This window comes from Hemitrygon akajei, chromosome 8 (assembly GCF_048418815.1).
Source record: "Hemitrygon akajei chromosome 8, sHemAka1.3, whole genome shotgun sequence".
Taxonomy (NCBI): Eukaryota; Metazoa; Chordata; class Chondrichthyes; order Myliobatiformes; family Dasyatidae; genus Hemitrygon; species Hemitrygon akajei.
Window position 1 is genome coordinate 163,527 of NC_133131.1, and position 23,651 is coordinate 187,177.

Consider the following 23,651-nt stretch of genomic DNA (forward strand, 5'->3'; position numbering starts at 1 on the left):
TCTATTGTTCAGACCGCACTTCAGTATTGTGAGCAGTTTTGGGTCCCTTATCTAAAAGATGTGCTGGCATTGGAGAGGGTCCAGAGAAGGCTCCCAGGAATGAAAGTGTTTACATACGAGGAGCATTTGATGGCTCTGGGCCTGTACATGCTGGGGTTTAGAAGAAAGACGGGGAAGGCCTAAATAGAGTAGATGTGGAGAAGAAGTTTCCTATAGTGGGGGGGGGGGGGGGAGTCTAGGACCAGAGGGCACAACCTCAAAATAGGGGGATGTCCATTCAGAACAGAGAGGACATATTTCTTTAGCCAGAGGGTGGTGAAGCTGTGGGATTTCATTGCCACAGACAGCTGTGGAGGTCAAGCCATTGGGTACATTTAAAACAGAGGTTGATAGCTTCTTGATTAGTGAGGTTGTCAAAGGTTACAGGGATAAGGCAGGAGAATAAATCAGCCATGATGGAACGGTGGAGCAGACTCGATGGGTTGAATGGCCTAGATCCTATGTATGGTGGTCTTATGATGCGCGAGGTCTGTCAGTGCTCACCATGATGGAGATGATCCCTTTATGCTTCTCCTCCACCAGGTCACAAATGATTTTGTTGTTAAAGTACGGAACGGGTTCCCACTGTAAAACACACACCGAGGGATTAAACAGGAACCGGACCCCTCACGTGCCAACACCTTCACCCCACCCCCAGAGACCACAAGTCAGCAGCACACAGGAGTGAGACGCTGACTGGGTGAGTGATGTTGCAATAACAAGACCAAGGAACTGATTGTGAACTTCAAGGAGGGGAAGTCGAGGGAACACACACTGATCCTCATTGAGGGATCAGCAGTGGAAAGGGTGAGCAGCTTCTAGACCCTGGGTGTCAACATCTCTGGGGATCTGACCTGGGTCCAACATATCGATGCAATTACGAAGAAATCACAACAGTGGATATATTTCATTCGAAGTTTCAGGAGATTCGGTTTGTCACCAAAGACTCTGGAAAAGTTCTACAGATGTGTGGTGGAGAGCATTCTAACTGGCTGCATCCCATCTGGTACGGAGTGGCCACTGCACAGGATCGAAAAAAGCTGCAAAGAATTGTGAACTCAGCCAGCTCCACCATGGGCACCAGCCTCCCCAGCATTGAGAACACCTTCATAGGGCGATGCCTCAAAAAGGCAGCACCTATCGTTAAGGCCCCTCACCATTCAGGACATGCCTCTTTTCATTACTGCTGTCAAGGAGGAGCTACAGGAGCCTGACGACACACACCCAATCTTTCAGGAACATCTTCTTCCCCTCCAATGGATAATAAACCCGTGAACACTACCTCAGTATTTTGCTCTCCCTTTTACAACCTATGTCAGAGATGATAATGCTGGTCCTCCCCCATTCCTTCCATCCAGAAACTGCTCCCCCTTGACAATATCAAACTCTTCGTCATTTTACACCCCTTGATCAGATCTTGCCCTTGAGTTCTGATGCAAGGTCCCACATACCAGGGTGGGAGAGGGAAGAACATGAGGAAGCGTGGGGGAGAAAGTGGAGGGGGAAGGGGGTGAGAAAATGCAATGGATGAGAGAGTGGGGGGATGGAGATAGGGAGAGTGTTGGAGATGAAGAGAGTGAAGGGGGAAGGGGGGAGAGAGTGGAGGACGAGGAGACAGGATGGAAGAAAGGGGGAGGTGGAGCCAAGGAGAGGGAGGGATGGGGAAAATGGAGGTGGGGAGAGAGAGGAGCACATGCTGAGTAGGAGAATGGGGGACGGTGCACAGCAAGGGGACAACTAGAGATGCAGGCAGTTTGAGGAGAAAGGAGAACATGAAGGCTGAAGAGGGCTTGGGGGAGATACAGACATTCGGGGGGTGCAGAGGGAGAGCAAGGAAGAGTTCGAGGGATATTGAGGATGGGGTAGGGATGTATCCTGTCCTGCTCCCATTTGCCCCGGGCCATGCATCAGTGGCAGCCGGTGCAGAGTTGCCGAGGGCAGCCTGCCCGTGACTCACCGCGATTCCCTCCGACTCATACTCCTCCTGCTCAGACTTGAGCGTCAGTTCAATGAAAAGTTGCTGCAGTTTCTCGTTGCAGTAATTGATGCAGAACTGCTCGAAGCTGTGGAGAGAGACAGGCTTGCTGAGCAGAGAGACACAGTAATGGCACACTGAACCCCCCAATCCAACTCCTCCACTCCCGGCCTGTGGTTTGTCAGCTGTTTGGCGGGGGAGGGTAGTCCTGAAGTTTCCAGCTCTGACCCCCCAACCGCTGGAGAACATGCCCTGTATTGACCCTGTGCCTGACCCACACTGGTGTGGGCAGCTCACTCGCTGACCTCTACATATCCTTTCCTTTTCATAAAAATACATTTAATAGCCACTGCAATATGAGAATACAATTACATTACAAACAAAAATCAGAAATCATGATTCACACATTCCCATCCACACTGAAGATGGCATTTACTCCTCACGGTGCCCAAAGTATCTCTCTGTTACCCATGGATGCCATATGTTCTTTTGCTGGGCACAGACATACCTGCAGAATATTGCCAGGCAGTCAGCCCAAGCTGCCTGCCTCCAGGAGCCACAAATAGCTATCTTAGTTTGCAGACTAACTAGGACAGCTACCTCCCTCCCCGCCCCCTCTTTACTGGATGACCAGAGATGAAGAGGATGGGGCTAAGATACAGCCAGAAGGCACATCCATGCCCTCAACTCCACGCTGCTGCAGAACCCCACCCCATCCTGTTCCAGTTCCCCTCAGACACTCCCGGCTCCCATTCCATGACCCTCTTTCTGCAATGGCAACCCCTCAGATCCATAATATCCACCTAACCCCCCCCACCCAATAAAGTCAGTCAAACCTCTCAAGAGTCTCCAGCAAGAAGACCCTGAGAGTTTTGACTGACTGTGGGGGATGGGGGTTAGGGGGTTTAGCTAGATCACAGGACCAGGGAGAAGGCATGGGTCAGAGGTCAGAGAGTGACCCCAGGACTGGGTCAGAGGTCAGGTGACTGCAGTCTATCACTGACCCAGGGTCAGAGTGCTCCGTATACAGATTAAAAGGCATTTTTAGTGTTAGCCTTCATTAATCGGGGGATTGGGTTCAAGTGCCGTGAGGTAATATTTCAGCTCTATACAGCCCAGGGTAGACAACACTTGTGTTCAGTAAAAGATGATAAGAAGCAACAATCAAGTGGACGGCCAGCTCCTTTTTCCCCAGGGCAGAAATGGTTAATACAAAGCAGAATATTTTTAAGGTGTATAATGTATTCACCCACCCTCTGCCCCAGAAGTAATCATGTTTTATTGTTTTACAACATTGAATCACAGTGGATTTAATTTTGCTTTTTCTGACACTGATCCAACAGAAAAGACTCCTTCATGTCAAAGTGAAAACAAATTTCTACAAATTGGTCTAAATTTATAACAATTATTAAACTCAAAACAATGTTTTGTAAACATTGATTGCATAATTATTCACACCCTTCAAACCAGTATTTAGTAGATGCACCTTTGGCAGTGATTACGGCCTTGAGTCCGTGTGGATAGGTCCCTATCAGCTTTGCACATCTGGACACTGCTATTTTTCCCCATTCTTTACAAAACTGCTCGAGCTCTGTCAGATTGCATGGGGATCACGAGTGAACAGCCCTTTTCAAATCCAGACACAAATTCTCAATTGGATTGAGGACTGGACTCTGACTTGGCCACTCCAGGACATTAACTTTGCTGTTTTTAGGCCATTCCTGTGAAGTTTTGGCTTTATGCTTGGCATTATCTTGATGGAAAACAAATCTCCCAAGTCACAGTTCTCTTGCAGACTGCATCAGGTTTTCCTCCAGGATTTCCCTGTATTTTGCTGCATTCATTTTACCCTCTACCTTCACAAGCCTTCCAGGGCCTGCTGCAGTGAAGCATCCCCACAGCATATTTCTTTCAACAGTGGCTTTCTCTTTGCCGCTCTCCCATAAAGTTGTGACTGGTGAAGCACCCGGGCAACGGTTGTTGTTTGTGCAGTCTCTCCCCGCTCACCCATTGAGACTTGTAACTGTTCCAGAGTGTCACGGGTCTCTTGGTGGCCTCGCTCACTAAACCCCTTCTTGCACGGTCACTCAGGTTTTGAGAACGTCCTGCTGTGCCGTATTCTTCCCATTTCTTGATGATTGATTTAACTGTACTCAGTGACTTGGAAGTGTTCTTGCATCCATCTCCTGACTTGTGCTTTTCAATAACCTCTTCACAGAGTTGCTTAGAGTGTTCTTTTGTCTTCACGGTGTAGTTTTTGCCAGGATACTGACTCTCCAGCAGTTGGACTTTCCAGATACAGGTGTATTTTTACTACAATCGATTGAAACATCTTGACTGCATGTAGGTTTATATATAGCTAGGACACCTTAACTAATTATGTGACTTCTAAAACCAATTGTGTGTACTAGTGATGATTTGTTGTGTCATATTAAGGGGAGTGAATGCTTATGTAATCAATTATTTTGTGTTTTATATTTGTAATTAATTTAGATCACTTTGTAGAGATCTGTTTTCACTTTGACACAAAATGAGTCTTTTACTGTTGGTCAGTGTCAAAGAAAGCCAAATTAAATCCACTGTGATTCAATGTTGTGAAACAGTAAAACTGCAAAACTGGCAAAGAGGGGTGAATACTTTTTACAGGCACTGGATAAGGGGAATGTCAGAGGTAGTTGTTCATGCTGCCAGGGATGTGGTAGAGGCAGATACATTAGGAACAATTAAGAGACTTAGAGTGGCACATGGATGAAAGAAAAGTGGAGGGTTATGTGGGAGGGAAGGGTAAGATTGATCTTAGAGTAGATTAAAAGGTTGTCAGATTGTGGGACCAAGGGTCTGTACTGTGCTATACTATGTTCTAGTTTACTGATAGCACTGCTTCAGGGAGATGCGGGCAGGGTTAGAATGGAACAATGGAAGAGCAGTGACTGAGCTCTGTGGAGGTATCTCTTCAGGGTTAGAATTAGAACGGACAGACAAGAGCAGTGATGGATCTCTGTGGAGGTTGGTATCCACCTACCTGTTGTGCTGAAACACTTCAAACCCGTAGATGTCCAGCAGTCCGATAACGTTGGGTCGGTAGTTCTCTGTGTATGTGGAGTCCTGTAGGTGACAAAGAGAGTGGAGTTACCACCTACCTCCCAAAGACAGGCAGAGCAAGACACACAAAGTGCAGGAGGAACTCAGCAAGCCAGGCACCTGTGGAGAGGAGTAAACAGTCGATGTTTCAGGCCAAAACCCTTCATCAGGACTCGGCCCGAAACATCAGCTGTTTATTCCTCTCCATGGATGCTGGCTTACCTGCTGAGTTCCTCCAGCACTTTGTGTGTGTTGGTCAAGATTTCCAGCATCTGCAAAATTTCCTGTGTTCAGATATCCCTGTCCTCGAAATGGGCCCTACCAACCTGTCCTGTGCCAAAGTTCCCCAAGGTTACACCACACATTCTCCTGTTCACCCACTTCTGTCGGTGGTCAGAATGTCTGTCCCTGAGGCTCAAGCACTTTCAGCCCACCACGTGTCCTTGTCTTCCACCACTGGCTGGATGTTTTCTTTAATACCCTGTGATCCAGTTCCCTTCTTTGACCCAGGGAACGTACCCAAGCACTCCAGCATGGGACTGAAATCAGTGACCTTTATTAAAGGCAATTACAAAGGACTGGGGAGATAGGTTAAAGACAGTGGTTGAATTTTCTGAAATCCCTACATGGTACATTGTGCTTTGGAAGGAATGTTTTGGGATAAGAGTCCACTTGTCTGAGCTGACTCCAGAAGAGGACAGAGAAACAGAAGAATAACAGGAGTAACTGTGGAGAGTAACGGGAGTAATGGCAGAGAGTAACAGGAGTAACTGTAGAGAGTAATAGGAGTAATGGGAGAGTAACAGGAGTAATGGGAGGGTAACAGGAATAATGGGAGGGTAACAGGAATAATGGGAGGGTAACAGGAATAATGGGAGGGTAACAGGAATAATGGGAGGGTAACAGGAATAATGGATGAGAGTAACGGGGTAATGGTAGAGAGTAACAGGAGTAATGGTAGAGAGTAGCTGGAGTAACAGTAGAGTGTAATGGGAGTAATGGTAGAGAGTAACGGAAGCAATGGTAGAGAGTTACAGTAGAGAGTAACAGGAGCCCACAGAATTGGGACGTATTGAAACCAGTAAAGACTGACCCAAAATATTGCCATGGAGAAGATGAAGCTTGAGAGCAAGACTGCAAATAATGTAAATATTCCTACACCTGACATCAGTTCCTCTGGTAAACACTGGTCCCAATGAGTGAGATAATCATTGAAACAGGTAATAAAGAAATAGGTCATAGAGTCATGGATACTACAGCACAGAAACAGGCCTTTCAGCCCATCTAGTATATACTGAATTGTTATTTTGCCTAGTCCCATCAACCTGCACCCAGACCAGATTTCTCTTAAATGTTGAAATCGAACCTTATCCACCACATGAACTCGTGGCTCGTTCCACTCTCACCACCCTCTGAGTGAAGAAATTTCCCCTCATGTTCCCATTAATATTTCACCTTTCACCTCTTGTTTTAGTTTCACACAACCTCAATGCCTGCTTGCATTTACCCTATCTGTACCCCTCATTATTTTGAATACCTCTATCAAATTTCCCCTTATTCTCCTGTGGGGAATAAAGACCTAACCTATTCAATCTTTCCATATAATTCAGGTCATTGTGTCCCAGCTACATCCTTGTAAATTTTCTCCATATTCTTTCAATCTTATTGACATATTTTCTGTTGGTAAGTGACCAGAACTGGACACAATACTCCAAATTCAGCCTCACCAACATCTTGAGCAATACTTTAATCCCACCTCTTCCATGCCATCTCTAATGGCTCTCTACACCAAACCTATTTGCCCACAACAGACCATATCCCTTACATCTCTCCTATCCTTGTCCTTATAATAATCATTATTAGATCTGACTTCATCACCTCCTCTGGTACCTTCTTTTGTACTAACACTACCTTCTGCGTGCAAAACTCACCCTTCAAATCTCCTTAAAATCCCTAGCAACGTACACAAAAAGCAGGAGGAACTCAGCAGGTCAGGCAGCATCTATGGAGGGAATAATAGCCTTCCTCACCACAGACTCGACCCGCAAATTAATCTTTAGCAAATCTGCACAAGGACTCCCAAGTCCCTTTGCGCCTCAGTTTTTTTTTGTATTTTCTCTCCATCTAAAAAAGTCAACCCTTTCATTTCTTCTACCAAAGTTCATGACCATATTCTTCCCAACACTGTATTCCATCTGCCATTTCTTTTCCTATTCTCCTAATCTAAGTTCTTCTATAGCCTACTTCCTCCACCCATCTTTATTCTGTCTGCAAACTTTGTAACACAGACATCAATTCCATCATCCAAATCATTGACATATAATGCAAAAAGAATTGGTCCCAACACAGACCCCTATGGAACACCACTAGTCACTAGCAACCAACTAGAAAAGTATCCCTTTATCCCCACTCTGCTTCCTGCCAATCAGCTACTGCTTTATCCAAACTAGACTCTTTCCTGTAATACCATGGGCTCGTAGCTTGTCAAGCAGCCTTGTGTGTGATATCCCAGTACACAACATCAACTGATTCTCCTTTGTCTATCCTTCTTGTCATTTCTTCAAAGAATTCCAACAGATTTGTCAGACAAGATTTTCTTTGGAGGAAACCATACTGACTATTGACTATTTTATCATGTGCCTCCAAGTATCCCGAAAATACATCCTTAACAATCGACTCCAACATCTTCCCAACCACTGAGGTCAAACTAACTGGCCTATTATTTCCTTTCTTCTATCTCGCTCCGTTCTTGAAGAGTGGAATGACATCTATAATCTTCCAGTCTTCTAGAACCATTCCAGAATCTACTGACTCTTAAAAGACCATTACTAATGCCTCCAAGATCTCTTCAGCCACCTCTTTCAGAACCCTGGGGTGTACACCATCTGGTCCAGGTGATTTATCTACCTTCAGACCTTTCAGTTTTCCAGGAACCTTCTTCCTAGTAATGGTAACTTCACACACTTCATGATCCCCAACACCTAAAACTTCCACCAAACAGCTGGTGTCTTCCACAGTGAAGACTAATGTAAAATAATTATTCAGTTTATCTGCCATTTTGTTGTCCCCCATTACTACTTCTCCAGCATTGTTTTCCAGCTGTCCATGTTAATCAATGTTTGCTATGTTAATCTGTTTCTCCAGAATAGCTGATTCTCCAGTGGGCTCAACCACGAGCTGCTCTAAAAAGCGATTTGAATTGACTTTATTTCTTACATCCTTCACTTATGTGAGGAGTAAAAATCTTTACATTACGTCTCCATCTAAATGTGCAATCATAGTAATTTATAATAAATAGAACAATCAATGTATTATAGAATACACTCATGTCAGCGTGTTCATCAGTCTGATGGCCTAGTGGAAGAAGCTGTCCCGGAGCCTGTTAATCCCGGTTTTTATGCTGCAGTACCTCTTCCCAGATGTAGCAGCTGGAATAGATTGTGGTTGGGATGGCTTGGGTCTCCAATGATCCTACACAAATGATTTTTACACACCTGTCCTTGTAAATGTCCTGAATCATGGGAAGTTCACGCTACAGATGCGCTGGGCTGTCCATACCACTCTCTGCAGAGCCCTGCGATTGAGGGAGGTACAGTTCCCATACCAGGCAGTGATGCAGCCAGTCAGGATGCTCTCAATTGTGCCCCTGTGGAAAGTTCTTAGGATTTGGGGGCCCATACCAAACTTCAACTGTCTGAGGTGAAAGAGGTGCTGTTGTGCCTTTTTCACCACACAGCTGGTGTGTACAGACTACGTGAGGTGACCTGGACCCATTGCAATTTGCCTATCACCACAATAGGTCAATGGCAGATGCAATCTCAATGGCTCTCCACACGGCTTTAGACCACCTGGACAACACAAACACCTACGTCAGGATGCTGTTCATCGACTACAGCTCAGCATTCAATACCATCATTCCCACAATCCTGATTGAGAAGTTGCAGAACCTGGGTCTCTGTACCTCCCTCTGCAATTGAATTTTCAACTTCCTAACTGGAAGACCACTATCTGTGCAGATTGGTGATAACATATCCTCCTTGCTGACAGTCAACACTGGCGCACCACAGGGGTGTGTGCTTAGCCCACTGCTCTACTCTCTATATACATATGACTGTGTGGCTAGGCATAGCTCAAATACCATCTGTAAATCTGCTGATGATACAACCATTGTTGGTAGAATCTCAGATGGAGACGAGAGGGCGTACAGGAGTGAGATATGCCAACCAGTGCAGCAACAGCCTTGCACTTTGCGTCAGTGACAAAAGAGCTGATAGTGGACTTCAGGAAGGGTAAAACGGAGGAACACATACCAATCCTCATAGAGGGATCAGAAGTGGAGAGATTGAGCAGTTTCAAGTTCCTGGGTGATAAGATCTCTTAGGACCTAACCTGGTCCCAATGTATCAATGCAGTTATAAAGAAGGCAAGACAGTGACTATATTTCATTAGAAGTTTGAAGAGATTTTGTATGTAAATAAATTCACTCAAAAACTTCTATAGATGTTCCGTGGAGAGCATTCTGACAGGCTGCATCACTGTCTGGTATGGAGGGGCTACTGCACAGGACTGAAAGAAACTGCAGAGGGTCGTAAATTTAATCAGCTCCATCCTGGGTACACAGCCTACAAAGTACCCAAGACATCTTCAAGGAGCGGTGTCTCAGAAAGGCAGCGTCCATTATTAAGGACCTCCAGCACCCAGGGCATGCCCTTTTCTCACTGTTACCATCAGGTAGGAGATACAGAAGCCTGAAGGCACACACTCAGTGATTCAGGAACAGCTTCTTCCCCTCTGCCATCCGATTCCTAAATGGACACGGAATCCTTAGACACTACTTCACTTTTTAAATATATATTATTTCTGTTTTAGATAGATAGATACTTTATTTATCCCCATGGGGAAATTCAACATTTTTTCCAGTGTCCCATACACTTATTGTAGCATGATTTATTGTATGGTTTTTAATCTATTCAATATGCGTATACTGTAAATGATTTACTTATTTATTTATTACTATTATTTTTTTTCTTCTTCTATATTATGTATTGCATTGAACTGCTGCTGCTAAGTTAACAAATTTCACGACGCATGCCGGTGATGATAAACCTGCTTCTGCTCATATCTGCCAGTCTGTAACTGTGCTACCAGTTCATCTACCTTATTCCCTATGCTGTGCGCATTCGGATATAACACCTTCAGTCCTGTGTTCACCCTGGTCAATTCTGTCTGCCTTTTGTGTTTCAGCTCATTCTGTTGCTTGTAATTTTGCTCTATCGACAGCCCGTCCTCACTACACATTGCCTCTGTTTGTAAACCAGCTACCTCATTTTCAGCACAATCATCTGCCTTTCCTACGATACTCCTTGTATTGAAATATCCGCAGCTCAGGACACTGGACACAACACGCTCAACATTTTGATTCCTAACTTTGTCTGAGGTCTTACTAACATCTGCCTCTACAACCTCTTCACTAACTGTTCTGGCACTCTGGTTCACATCCCCCTGTAACTCTAGTTTAAACCCCATCCTGCAGAATTAACAAACCTTCCTGCTAGGATATTACTCCCCTCCAGTTCAGGTGCAAACCAACCCTTCTGTACAGGTCTCACCTTTCCTGGTAGGGAGCCCAGTGATCCAAAAATCTTATGCCCTCCCTCCCACAGCAACCTCTTAGTCACATATTATACTGTATAATCTTCCTATGTCTGACCTCACTAGCACTTGGCATGGGTAGCAATCCTGAGATCACAACCCTGGTGATCCTGCCCTTTAACTTTTCACCTAACTCCCTGAACTTCCGCTGCAGAACCTCGTCACTCATCCTATCCACTTCATTGGTACCTACATGGACCACGACGTCTGACTGCTCACCCTCCCACTCAAGATACCCCGGACACTGGTACCTGGGAGGCAACATACCATCTGGGAATCTCATTTTTGCCCACTGAACTTCCTGTCCATTCCCATTACTAACAAATCCCCTATCACCACAGAGTGCCTCTTCTCCCCCTTCCCTTCTGAGTCACAGAGGCAGACTCAGTGTCAGAGACCCGACCACTGTGATTTTCCTCTGGTAGGTCACCCCCCTGAAGTGATATACCTGTTGTTGAGGTGGATGGCCACTGGGGTACTCTGCATTGGTTCTTTCACCCCTTTCCCCTTCCTGACTATCACCCAGTTTCCTGTGTCCTACACCTTGGGTGTAACCACCTCTCGATATGACCTATCTCTCACCCCCTCAGCCTCCCAAATGATCCAGCTCCAGCTCCTTAATGCAGATTGTTAAAGCTGCAACTGGATACGCTGCTCACAGCTGTAGTGGTCAGAGACACTGGAGATCTTCCCGCCTTCCCACATCCTGCACTGTCCTGCCTGCCATCTCTCCTGTCCTCGCTGAGCAGGTGCAACGATGGGAAGGAGAACGACTTCACCTGAGATTTTCTTCGCTTTGTTTTCTCTGACTGAAGCCTCGAAGAACTAAAGCCTCAAGATCACTGCTCAGACTCTGCCCGCCCAGACGACGGCCACTGCGTTTGCCCCTGCCCTCCTTTAATCTGCTCTTGCTAATCAATCCCAGGCCCCCTAGGCCAGTGGTCAACACTCTTGTTCACTGTAGTGACCCACTGCTGGCTTTTCTACGTGGGCAGTGAATTTGAGTGAAGTCCCCTCCTCTCAAACCTCCAATGTCCAGATTGGTTGCCGGTCAGAGCTCTCTTTCGCTCTTTTTCAGTTAACATGAGGGGAAGGTTTTTCACTCAGAGAGTGGAACGAGCTGCCAATGGAAGTGGTGGATGCGGGTTTGATTTCAACCTTTAAGAGAAACTTAGATCGGTACATGGGTGGGAGGTGTACGGAGGGCAAGTAAATGGGACTAAACATGAACTAGACGGCCAGAAGGGCCTGTTTCTGTGCTGTAGTGTTCTATGACTGTATGCGTTTCACTAAGGTGGACGAAGGGGAAGTGGTAGGTGTCGTGGTAGGTATAGGACAAGGAAAAAGGAGACGGGGTTGTTAATAAATTGGAGTAGACAGTGGTCAGATTCTTCTGAGTGTTGTGTTCATGGGGACGGTATCAGCATCTGTCCGTGCATAGCCAGTGTCACCTGGACATCGATGGAGTGAGCTTCAGAGTGAGTGTGGGGTGAGTGAGTGAGTGAGCTCACTCCCTCCTCCTACCTGGTGAGCAAGGGACTCGTTGATCTTGTTCACCAGCCAAGAGAAGGTCCGTCCGTAGACCGCCTTTGCCAGAGCATCTCGTGCGTAGGCTGCCTGCTCGACGTTCAGCGGGCTGATCAGCTGTGAAGGGAGAGGGAGACAGTGAGCATTCCCCAGTAAACACCAGCCCTGTGCTGCCCTGCTACAGCTCATATCCTGCCTGGGGTAGGAGGCTTTGCCTCGACTCACGGGCTGTCTCCTGAGGATGTGCTGGCTGGTAATACACGGATGCATTTCATTGTATGTTTCCATGTACGTGCAACAAACAAATGAATCTGAATCTGACTGCACTCTGAGTGAATGTCCTGAATGGCCGGGACAAGCCTCCACCCCCACCACGTCCCACCCAATCACATCTTTAACCACCCAATTGGTGTGGGCCTGGGCCCACAACACAGTTACCTCACTGCCACTCAGTCCAGGGGCTGAGGCCTGGATCCTCTTGTATCACCCAGGCATAGACACCTGGCTCACACACACTCTCACCCAGGCATAGACACCTGGCTCACACACACTCTCACCCAGGCATAGACACCTGGCTCACACACACTCTCACACAGACACCTGGCTCACACACACTCTCACCCAGGCATAGACACCTGGCTCACACACACTCTCACCCAGGCACAGACACCTGGCTCACACACTCTCTCACCCAGGCATAGACACCTGGCTCACACACACTCTCACCCAGGCATAGACACCTGGCTCACACACACTCTCTCTCACACACACACAGACACCTGGCTCACACACACTCTCACACACACAGACACCCGGCTCACACACACTCTCACCCAGGCATAGACACCTGGCTCACACACACTCTCACACACACACAGACACCTGGCTCACACACACTCTCACCCAGGCATAGACACCTGGCTCACACACACTCTCACACACAGACACCTGGCTCACACACACTCTCACCCAGGCATAGACACCTGGCTCACACACACTCTCACCCAGGCATAGACACCTGGCTCACACACACTCTCACACACAGACACCTGGCTCACACACACTCTCTCTCACACACACACAGACACCTGGCTCACACACACTCTCACACACAGACACCTGGCTCACACACACTCTCACCCAGGCATAGACACCTGGCTCACACACACTCTCACACACAAGACACCTGGCTCACACACACACTCACACACAGACACCTGGCTCACACACACTCTCACACATAGACACCTGGCTCACACTCTCTCTCTCTCTCTCAGACACCTGGCTCACACTCTCTCTCTCTCTCTCTCTCACTCAGACACCTGGCTCACACACACTCTCTCTCTCTCTCAGACACCTGGCTCACACACTCTCTCTCTCTCTCTCTCTCTCACACACACAGACACCTGGCTCTCACACACACACACTCTCTCTCTCTCTCACACACACACAGACACCTGGCTCACACTCTCTCACACACAGACACCTGGCTCTCACACACTCTCACACACAGACACCTGGCTCTCACACTCTCACACACACACAGACACCTGGCTCTCACACTCTCACACACACACAGACACCTGGCTCTCACACTCTCACACACACACAGACACCTGGCTCTCACACTCTCACTCACACACAGACACCTGGCTCACACTCTCTCACACACAGACACCTGGCTCTCACACTCTCACACACAGACACCTGGCTCACACTCTCTCACACACAGACACCTGGCTCTCACACTCTCACACACAGACACCTGGCTCACACTCTCACTCACACACAGACACCTGGCTCACACTCTCACTCACACACAGACACCTGGCTCACACTCTCTCACACACAGACACCTGGCTCACACACTCTCACACACAGACACCTGGCTCACACTCTCTCTCACACACACACAGACACCTGGCTCACACACAGACACCTGGCTCTCACACTCTCACACACACACACACAGACACCTGGCTCTCACACTCTCTCTCTCTCTCACACACAGACACCTGCCTCTCACACTCTCTCTCACACACACACAGACACCTGGCTCTCACACACTCTCACACACAGACACCTGGCTCACACACAGACACCTGGCTTTCACACACTCTCACACACAGACACCTGGCTCTCACACTCTCACACACACACAGACACCTGGCTCTCACACTCTCTCTCACACACACACAGACACCTGGCTCACACACACTCTCACACACAGACACCTGGCTTTCACACACTCTCTCTCTCTCACACACACAGACACCTGGCTTTCACACTCTCTCTCTCTCTCACACACACAGACACCTGGCTCACACACACACACAGACACCTGGCTCACACACACTCTCACACACAGACACCTGGCTTTCACACACTCTCTCTCTCTCACACACACAGACACCTGGCTCACACACACACAGACACCTGGCTCTCACACACTCTCTCTCTCTCACACACAGACACCTGGCTCACACACACACAGACACCTGGCTTTCACACACTCTCTCTCTCTCACACACAGACACCTGGCTCACACACACTCTCTCTCTCTCTCACACAGACACCTGGCTCACACACACACAGACACCTGGCTCTCACACACTCTCTCTCTCTCACACACACAGACACCTGGCTCTCACACACACACACACTCTCTCTCTCTCTCTCACACACACACAGACACCTGGCTCACACTCTCTCACACACAGACACCTGGCTCTCACACTCTCTCACACACAGACACCTGGCTCTCACACTCTCACACACAGACACCTGGCTCTCACACTCTCACACACAGACACCTGGCTCACACTCTCACTCACACACAGACACCTGGCTCACACTCTCTCACACACAGACACCTGGCTCTCACACTCTCACACACAGACACCTGGCTCACACTCTCTCACACACAGACACCTGGCTCACACTCTCTCACACACAGACACCTGGCTCTCACACTCTCACACACAGACACCTGGCTCACACTCTCTCACACACAGACACCTGGCTCACACACTCTCACACACAGACACCTGGCTATCACACTCTCACACACAGACACCTGGCTCACACTCTCTCACACACAGACACCTGGCTCTCACACTCTCACACACAGACACCTGGCTCACACTCTCTCACACACACACAGACACCTGGCTCACACACTCTCACACACAGACACCTGGCTCTCACTCTCTCACACACAGACACCTGGCTCTCACACACTCTCTCTCTCTCACACACAGACACCTGGCTCACACACACACAGACACCTGGCTTTCACACACTCTCTCTCTCTCACACACAGACACCTGGCTCACACACACTCTCTCTCTCTCTCACACAGACACCTGGCTCACACACACACAGACACCTGGCTCTCACACACTCTCTCTCTCTCACACACACAGACACCTGGCTCTCACACACACACACACTCTCTCTCTCTCTCTCACACACACACAGACACCTGGCTCACACTCTCTCACACACAGACACCTGGCTCTCACACACTCTCACACACAGACACCTGGCTCTCACACTCTCACACACAGACACCTGGCTCTCACACTCTCACACACAGACACCTGGCTCACACTCTCTCACACACACACAGACACCTGGCTCACACTCTCACTCACACACAGACACCTGGCTCACACTCTCTCACACACAGACACCTGGCTCTCACACTCTCACACACAGACACCTGGCTCTCACACTCTCACACACAGACACCTGGCTCACACTCTCTCACACACACACAGACACCTGGCTCACACTCTCACTCACACACAGACACCTGGCTCACACTCTCTCACACACAGACACCTGGCTCTCACACTCTCTCACACACAGACACCTGGCTCTCACACTCTCACACACAGACACCTGGCTCTCACACTCTCACACACAGACACCTGGCTCACACTCTCTCACACACAGACACCTGGCTCTCACACTCTCACACACAGACACCTGGCTCACACTCTCACTCACACACAGACACCTGGCTCACACTCTCTCACACACAGACACCTGGCTCACACTCTCTCACACACAGACACCTGGCTCTCACACTCTCACACACAGACACCTGGCTCACACTCTCTCACACACAGACACCTGGCTCACACACTCTCACACACAGACACCTGGCTCTCACACTCTCACACACAGACACCTGGCTCACACTCTCTCACACACAGACACCTGGCTCTCACACTCTCACACACAGACACCTGGCTCACACTCTCTCACACACACACAGACACCTGGCTCACACACTCTCACACACAGACACCTGGCTCTCACACTCTCACACACACACAGACACCTGGCTCTCACACTCTCTCTCTCTCACACACAGACACCTGGCTCTCACACTCTCTCTCACACACACACAGACACCTGGCTCACACACACTCTCACACACAGACACCTGGCTTTCACACACTCTCTCTCTCTCACACACACAGACACCTGGCTTTCACACACTCTCTCTCTCTCACACACACAGACACCTGGCTCACACACACACAGACACCTGGCTTTCACACACTCTCTCTCTCTCACACACAGACACCTGGCTCACACACACACAGACACCTGGCTCTCACACACTCTCTCTCTCTCACACACAGACACCTGGCTCACACACACACAGACACCTGGCTCTCACACACTCTCACACACAGACACCTGGCTTTCACACACTCTCTCTCTCTCACACACACAGACACCTGGCTCACACACACACAGACACCTGGCTCTCACACACTCTCTCTCTCTCTCTCTCTCACACACAGACACCTGGCTCACACACACACAGACACCTGGCTCTCACACACTCTCTCTCTCACACACACAGACACCTGGCTCACACACACACAGACACCTGGCTCTCACACACTCTCTCTCTCACACACACAGACACCTGGCTCACAAACACTCTCTCTCTCTCACACACAGACACCTGGCTCACACACTCTCTCACACAGACACCTGGCTCACACACTCTCACACACAGACACCTGGCTCACACACTCTCTCACACACAGACACCTGGCTCACACACACTCTCTCTCTCTCTCACACACAGACACCTGGCTCTCACACACTCTCTCTCTCTCTCACACACAGACACCTGGCTCACACTCTCACTCACACACACACACCTGGCTCTCACACACTCTCTCTCTCTCTCTCACACACAGACACCTGGCTCACACACTCTCACACACAGACACCTGGCTCACACACTCTCACACAGACACCTGGCTCACACACTCTCTCTCTCTCTCTCTCACACACACAAACACCTGGCTCTCACACACAGACACCTGGCTCTCACACACACACACACTCTCTCTCTCTCTCTCTCACACACACTCTCACACACACACACAAGACACCTGGCTCACACACACACTCACACACAGACACCTGGCTCACACACTCTCTCTCACACACACAGACACCTGGCTCTCACACTCACTCTCTCTCTCTCTCACACACACACACACACACACACACACACACACACACACACACACACACACACACACACACACACACACACACACACACACACACACACACACACACACACACACCTGGCACAGGAAATTACACTGCAACCCAACATCTGGCTACACACTGGCACATCTCACCTCCTCTCCCTTGGCAGTGATCTTCTTGTGGATCAGGGCCTCCCGCAGGGTTGGCCCAGGAACACCCAGCAACTGTAAGGCAGAAGAAAACTTCAGAGTGATTAACTCACGCTGATTTGAGTCTATTTCTATGTTACATTGACTGTTCTATTTATTATAAATTACTGTGACCGCATATTGCACATTTAGACAGAGATGTAACATAAAGATTTTTACTCCTCATGTAGGTGAAGGATGTAAGAAATAAAGTCAGTTCAATTCATTGTAAGGTGTAGGGTTGCTGTGAGGGGGGACAGGCGGGAGGGTGGGGCAGGTTAGGCATGAGCAGCACAAAGTTTAGGAGAATGAGGGGGGATCTTATTGAAACCTTTCGAATATCGAAAGGACTCAATACGAGAGGATGTGGAGGGGATGTTCCCTGAGAGGATGTGGAGGGGATGTTACCTGAGAGGATGTGGAGGGGATGTACCTGAGAGGATGTGGAGGGGATGTTACCTGAGAGGATGTGGAGGGGATGTTACCTGAGAGGATGTGGAGGGGATGTTACCTGAGAGGATGTGGAGGGGATGTTACCTGAGAGGATGTGGAGGGGATGTTACCTGAGAGGATGTGGAGGGGATGTACCTGAGAGGATGTGGAGGGGATGTTACCTGAGAGGATGTGGAGGGGATGTACCTGAGAGGATGTGGAGGGGATGTACCTGAGAGGATGTGGAGGGGATGTACCTGAGAGGATGTGGAGGGGATGTTACCTGAGAGGATGTGGAGGGGATGTTACCTGAGAGGATGTGGAGGGGATGTTACCTGAGAGGATGTGGAGGGGATGTTACCTGTAGTGGGGGAATCTAAGACTAGAGGACACAGCCTCAGAATATAAGGATGTCCCTTTAGAACAGAGATCGGGAGGAATTTCTTCAGCCAGAGGATGGTGAATCTGTGAAACTCGTTGCTACAGATAACAGCGGTGGCCAAATCATTGGGTACATTTAAAGCGCAGGTTGATAGCTTCATGATTAGTCAGGTTACGGGGAGAAGGCAGGCGAATGGGGGTTGAAAGGGACAATAAATCAGTCCTGATCAAAAGGTGGAGCGGACTCGATAAGCCAAATGGCCTCATTCTGTTCCTATATCTTATGGTTTTGTGGCCGGCCAGATGGGGTGGCGTTAAGTGACCTCTCGGACAGAATGGTAGGGTGAGTAGTGCTGCTGCCTCTCCGGTTCGATCCTGATCTCTGGCACCATCCGTGTGAAGTCTGCACGCTCTCCCAGTTGACAACACGAGGTTCCCCTGGGCCTCCAGTTCCCTCCCAAATCCCAACAACATGCAGGTTAGTGGATTAATCAGCCCTTGTAAAACTGCCCGCGGTGTTGGGGTGATGGGTAGAGTCTCGGGGGGGGGGGAGTTAATGGGAATGTGGGGAGAATAAAAAATGGCATTAATGTAAATGGGTCAGCACTGATTTAGAGGGCTGAAGAGCCTGTTTCTAAGCCACATTTCCTCATGACTGGGAGCATTGGGAGAGGACTGAGGCTTTGGAGGACGGAGTAGGGGAGAGGGTGGCATAACATGATAGGTTCAAAGCAGGGAGATGGGGGGGGTGGGCAGCAGGTCCCGTGGCAGGGAAGCTTTATCAGATCAGCCAACACTCAGACACCAAATCTCCTCGATGGGACTGGACTGAGACAGCATCTGGGGAGGGGAAGAGAGTGGGGAAAAACATGGCGGCACAATAGCGTAGCGACTAGTGCAACACTGTGTCAGTCACCACCACTGTCTGATGTTCTCCCTGTGACGGTGTGGATTTCCTCCGGGTGCTCCTATTTCTACCCACATTCAGGTTAGGCTCAGTAAGTTGTGGGCATGCTAGGTTGGCACCAGAAGTGTGGTGGCACTTGTGGGCTGCCCCCAGCATATCCTCGGACTGTGCTGGTCGTTGGGCCTCTACAATGGTGAGACCCATTGTAAATGGGGACCACTTTGTCGAAGACCTTCACTCCACCCGCCACAAGCAGAACGTCCCGGCGGCCAAACATTTAAATTCCTATTCCCATTCTCGTTCTGACAGGCCAGTCCATGGCCTCTTCTTGTGCCACGATGAGGCTACCCTCAGGATGGAGGAGCAACACCTTATATTCCATCTGGGTAGCCTCCAACCTGATGGCATGAACATTGATTTCTCCTTCCAGTGAACCCCACCCCCCAAATTCCTCTAGTCCCTACTTTGACCTTTCACCTCTTCATCTATCGGTCACTTCCCCCTGGGCTCCTCCTCCTTTCCTTTCTCCTCTGATCCACTCTCCTCTCCTGCCAGATTCCTTCTCCTCTCTATCACTTCCCCCTGGGCTCCTCCTCCTTCCCTTTCTCCTCTGGTCCACTCTCCTCTCCTGCCAGTCTCCTTCCTCTCCAGCCCTTTACCTTTCTCACCCACCTGGCTTCACCTATCACCTACTAGCCAGCCTCCTTACCCTCTTTAATTCAATTTACCCATTTTAATCTGGCATCTTCCCCCTTCTTTTCCAGTCCTGAGGAAGGGTCTTAGCCCATAACGTTGGCTGTTTATTCATTTCCATAGATGCTGCCTGACCCACTGAGCTCCCCCAGCGTTTTGTTTTGTGTGTGTTGGTTTGGATTTCCAGCATTTGCAGACTTTGTGTTTATTATTGAATGTATTTTTTATATTTCTTATGGAAATTTATAGTCTTCTATTATCATGGATTGCGATTTACTGCATTTTACTGCTACCACAAAACAACAAATTAAAGCTGATTCTGACTGCAGTTCTGTGACACTGACCCGGGAAAGCAGGCGTATCTGGTTCTCCCCGTTGACGGTCGCGTTCCCTTCGTCATCTGCCAGGCACTGCAAGTTTCCCAGGTGAAGGACACTCGCCACGACATTCAGCAGCTCCTGTCCCGGAGAGAGAGGGGGGTCAGAGAAAGCACAGGACCCCACCGTTCTAACCCAAACTCCTCGCTCCCTGGAGGTCTGGAGAACGGATGCACAGCTCTCCACCCACACATAACACACCGTGACCTCCGCAGCCTCAGGGGGAATGACCCTGTACGGAGCAGCCAGTAGCAGAAAGATCAGCCTAACATCACACCCCCACTGACCCCTGCATGATCCACTTTACGGCACTGAGCCCAACAACCAGCTGGCTTCACTCAGTACGTGGAGGAGAGAACGGAGGGGAGAGTCAGGGTATGGGAAGAGAGGTGGAGGAGAGAGGGGAGTAGGGAAAGGGGGACGTTCCCAGCATTCCTACACCATACCTCCCCACTGGGAGGATACCCAGGTCCTCAGGGCTTCAGGGAATGTCCCAGGGAACGGGGATCAAACCAAACGCCAACCCTTCGGTGATGACCAGGCTAGGGGGGTGGAGAAAGTGGGAGAGGTGATCCCAACTGCCCGGACCCCATCTCACAACAGCCCCCAGACTCTCACTGTCTCCCCCCTCACCTCGATGTCAGTGCTGCTGAAGTTGATGACAGACAGGGCTCGGTGTACTGTCTTCCAGTCGTTCTTATCATTGATGGAACTGACCTTGGCACAGTGACCCTGCAACAGAGACACACTTCTTCAGCTCCCAATAATCCCTCCTCCTCACCATCCCTCTCCTTCCCCTCCCCTCTCCCTCTATTCACTCTCCCCCTCACCCTCCATCACACCCACCCCACCCTCCTCCATCTCTTTACCACTCTCCCCAATCTTCCTCCCTACCTCTCACCCTCCCTCTTCCCTTCATCACAGCCCCTGTGGTCTTCTGACTTACTCACTCCCCCCCCACCACAGCCCAGACAACGTGGTGGGGGTGTACAGGCCCCACCTGCCCCTTTAGGCAGATATCCAGCCCCTCTGGGTGGAATACCCGTCCTCCAACTGGCCCACCCCCAAAAATTAGCAGTTGTTCATTGGGTCAGCTTCTCTCCACATCCCCAGACCTGGGGGTTCAATCGGACCCCAGGTGCTATCTGTGTGGAGTATGCACGTTCTCCCTGTGCCTGCAGGGGTTTCCCATATGCACTTCACGTTCTATATGGGGAGGGCAGGCCAGGGGAGAGAACACAGGGGGAGTGTGATTTGCCACGTCTCTCCCTGACTGTCTGTGGTTTTTGACCACGCACAGAACAGTATAACTCACCATACAGTGGGATAATGTCTCGAAATATTCAAACACATCATTAGGTGCAGCTGAGAAAAGCCCTCAACAAGAGCACTCCGAACAAACCCAGTCCCGCACACTGTGTACAGACCAAGAGCATATGAAACATTCCCCAGTGCAGACACTCTTTCATTGCAACCTCCATCCCTGAAACCTTTACTGCAACGAGGGTCCTTCCCTAACACTGGTGGAGGTGTTGCACAGGGCAGTACCGTACAACAGGTTCACTGATGCCCCGTCCACCTGTCCATTCTGTGGCCGGGAGGAGTCAGTGTACCACGCGTACATGGAGTGTGAGAGGTTGCAGCCCCTGTTTCGATATAGAGGAGCTGCTACTCAGCTTTAATTACACTTCAGCCCTGCGATCCTCATATACGGGGACCCAGCACAGAAGGGGGCAAGTTGCTCGGAAGATTAACTGGTGGGCTTGTTTCCGGGATGGCCAAAGTAGACATTCATGGGTCCAGGCAGCAGGCTCTGTGCAAAATGACTACCTGCCCCTCTTCCACAGTTATGTTCATGCCCAGGTGTCCTTGGAGAGGGAGAATGTGGTCACTATGGGCACAGTGGGGGGCATCCAGGAATGGTGGGCCTCCCAGGGAATTCAATGTTTTATAGATGGTAGTTAGAAATTGTTACAGTCTTGTAAATCCCTGATGTTTGTATTTTGTGTGTGAATAAACCCTGTAGTTTTGTTTTAAAAAAAAGCTGTAACTGTAAAGATGCATTTCAGCACAAGAGACTGTGAAAATCTGCAGCCTATACAGTAGAGGGCAGATCTGACAAATCCCTTAGTCGTATGTCATAGAAAAGTCCAGTCGTTTATCATAAAGGTGCCAGCTATAGGTGACAGAGGTGCTGTGGCCAGGAGGGCTGGCCTAATCAGTCGCAGGAGCCGAGCCTCAGGCAAAACGACCAAAGGGATCTCAGTGTGTATACACAGACTCTGCTCAAAGTTCAATGTAAATTTATAGTATGCACATATTACCACATATTACTCTAAGATTCATTTTCTTGCAGGTATTTACAGGGAAAAAAGAACACAATAGAATTTACAAAAAACCATAAAAGACTGACAAATAGACAAACTGCAAATGAAAATACTTATATTGTGAGTCCATAGGTTGTGGAATCAGTTCAGAGTTGAGTTAAGTGAAGTTATCTACACCGCGGTTCAGGAGCCTGACGGTTGGGGTGTAATAACTTTTCCTGAACCTGGTGGTGTGATTCCTGAGGCTCCTGCAGCTCCTTGCTGATGGCAGCAGTGAGAAGAGAGCACGGCCTGGATGGTGGTGTCCCTGGAGATGGATGCTGCTTTCCTGCGACAGTACTCATGTAGATGTGCTCAATGGTGGACAGGGAAGCTTTTGCCTATGATGGACTGGACCAGATCCACATCTTTTTGTAACCTTTTCCATACCAGGGGTGATGCGAGGAGTCAGAATGCTCCACACTCTGCATCTATAGGTTTATGAAAGTTTTAGCTGACATTCCGATATACACAAACTCCTAAGAAAGCAGGGGACTG

At 49.2% G+C, this 23,651-nt stretch overlaps 1 protein-coding gene across 1 annotated transcript in view; it reads right to left on the reverse strand.

Annotated features, from left to right (window-relative positions):
• LOC140731526 (unconventional myosin-Ic-like) overlaps positions 1-23,651 on the reverse strand; it is a 92,417-nt gene that overhangs the window by 41,569 nt on the left and 27,197 nt on the right. Inside the window, 7 exon segments of the mRNA XM_073052995.1 lie at positions 544-624; positions 1,997-2,102; positions 5,037-5,119; positions 12,272-12,391; positions 17,962-18,033; positions 20,755-20,868; positions 21,421-21,519. Coding sequence (XP_072909096.1) covers positions 544-624; positions 1,997-2,102; positions 5,037-5,119; positions 12,272-12,391; positions 17,962-18,033; positions 20,755-20,868; positions 21,421-21,519 — 675 coding nt within the window.